General features: G+C 35.6%; 1 protein-coding gene across 1 annotated transcript in view; it reads right to left on the bottom strand.

Moving 5' to 3' along the window:
* Positions 1–409: 409 nt before the first annotated feature.
* EAH_00035530 (syntaxin, putative) overlaps positions 410–2,006 on the bottom strand; it is a gene marked incomplete at both ends in the record, with an annotated part of 3,555 nt that continues 1,958 nt past the window's right edge. Inside the window, 3 exons of the mRNA XM_013395736.1 lie at positions 410–498; positions 1,180–1,318; positions 1,858–1,918. Coding sequence (XP_013251190.1) covers positions 410–498; positions 1,180–1,318; positions 1,858–1,918 — 289 coding nt within the window. The remainder of the gene's footprint in view (positions 499–1,179; positions 1,319–1,857; positions 1,919–2,006) is intronic.

Raw genomic sequence — 2,006 nt, 5'->3', positions numbered from 1 at the left:
AGATCAATAAATAAATAAATAAATAAATAAATAAAATAAATAAATAAATAAATAAATTGCATTAAGACGTCTGCAGATATAATATATACAATAAACAGATAAATCTTCATATATACAACATGCCTAGCAATGGATACACACATAAATATAAATAATATATATAATATATATATATATAATAATATATATATATGTATATATATATATATATATATTGCAATATTCACACCGATTGATTATTAATAAAATTTGTTTGACGCATCGAACAGATATAAATAACCCAAATAAAACAAGACAAAGAAAAGCAAAGAAACGAGGACTAGAAGCAGCTAGCTGCAACAGAAGCAGCTAGCTGCAGCAGCATCATCTAACTGCAGCAGCTAGCTGTAGCCAGCTAGCTAGCTAGCTGTCAGATAAGAAAGGTGTTTTGTCTCGCCTTGATGATGAGGGATCTGTTAGAAGAAATTCTGTTATAAAAATTCAACAATTCATTTTGACCTGAAAAATCCACCCAAGCAAATAAACTCTAAACCCTAGACCTTCTCTTGCATCTTCAGAGACGGTGGCTAAGGAGCCCTTCTCCCTCAAACCCTAAACCCTAAACCCTAAACCCTAAACCCTAAACCCTAAACCCTAAACCCTAAACCCTAAGGCCTGTGTTCGAAGCAAAAGCCAAAAGATTCAATTAAGCGTACATGCATCAAGGTCATGATATATTCTTTGGATATATCGATCTCTCTACTTATCTACCTATATACCTGGCTAGCTAGCTATTTCTATAGCTAGCTAGCTAGCTAGCTATTTACCCTCTCTAATATGATGCACAGAAGCATCGAGATCTTCATCAATTCTTCGAATTACTCCTATCTCTATTAATCTACTCACATACCTAACTAGCTAGCTATTTCTATAGCTAGCCATTTGTATAGCTAGCTAGCTAGCTATTTATAATAACCACCTTTTCTGATATGATGCATAGAAGCATCGAGATCATCAGCAATTCTCTGAATGATTCCTATACCTCTATATCTCTATTTATGTACCCAGCTAGCTGGCTATTTCTACAGCTAGCTAACTATTTCTACAGCTAGCTAGCTATTTCTACAGTTAGCTAGCTATTTCTACAGCTAGCTAGTCATTTCTACAGCTAGCTAGCTAGCACGCTAGCTAGCGATTTACCTTCTCTAATATGATGCATAGAGGCATCGAGATCATCATCAATTCTTTGAATCATTTCTTCTTGGTGAGCGATCATCGTCGCTACGCGCTGAAATATCGCAGCCAACTCCCCAATTACCCGCTGTACATTCTCCACTGCCTGAGTTCAAATGCACCCAAACCCTAAACCCTAAACCCTAAACCCTAAACCCTAAAAAACCCTAATAAACCCTAATAAACGATAGTCAACCCTAATAAACCTGAGAAAACCCTAGTAATAAACCCCAATGAGCGCTAATAAACCCTTTGAAAATCCTTTAAAACGTTAGGAGTAATCCTGCATATACATTAATAATAAACCCTAATGAGCAGTGATAAACCCTAAACCCTAAACCCTAATAAACCGTAATACGTCCTCATAAACCCTAACGAACTTTAAACCCTAACGCTCAAGAAAGTAAACCCCAAATACTAACATAAACAAACCCTAAACCCCAAATAAAGAGCTGCAGATACACCGCAAGCATGGGTTTATTTAATGAGTCTAATCGACGAAACAATTAATCGTAACTACATAAAAATAGCAAAAAAAGAATGTTTGATTAAATTGAGGGGAGTATACATACGCATGCAACTCATCATATAAAGCCTCATTAGGGTTCAGGGTTTAGGGTTTAGGGTTTAGGGTTTACTGCAAACCTCTGCTCTGGCTTGAGAATATGTGTTTGTCTGGCGAGGCACCAAAGTCGTTCTCTGCCCCCTAAACAAACACAACAAGAAAATAAATTAAACTTCGAAATCTTTTCTGCAAGTATATATATATATATATGTATATGTATATATATATA

The sequence above is a fragment of the Eimeria acervulina genome, genomic scaffold (assembly GCF_000499425.1).
Source record: "Eimeria acervulina Houghton genomic scaffold, Eah_scaff374, whole genome shotgun sequence".
Classification (NCBI taxonomy): domain Eukaryota; phylum Apicomplexa; class Conoidasida; order Eucoccidiorida; family Eimeriidae; genus Eimeria; species Eimeria acervulina.
The sequence above is the reverse complement of the archived record's forward strand: the minus strand, read 5'-3'. Positions and strand labels throughout refer to the sequence as shown.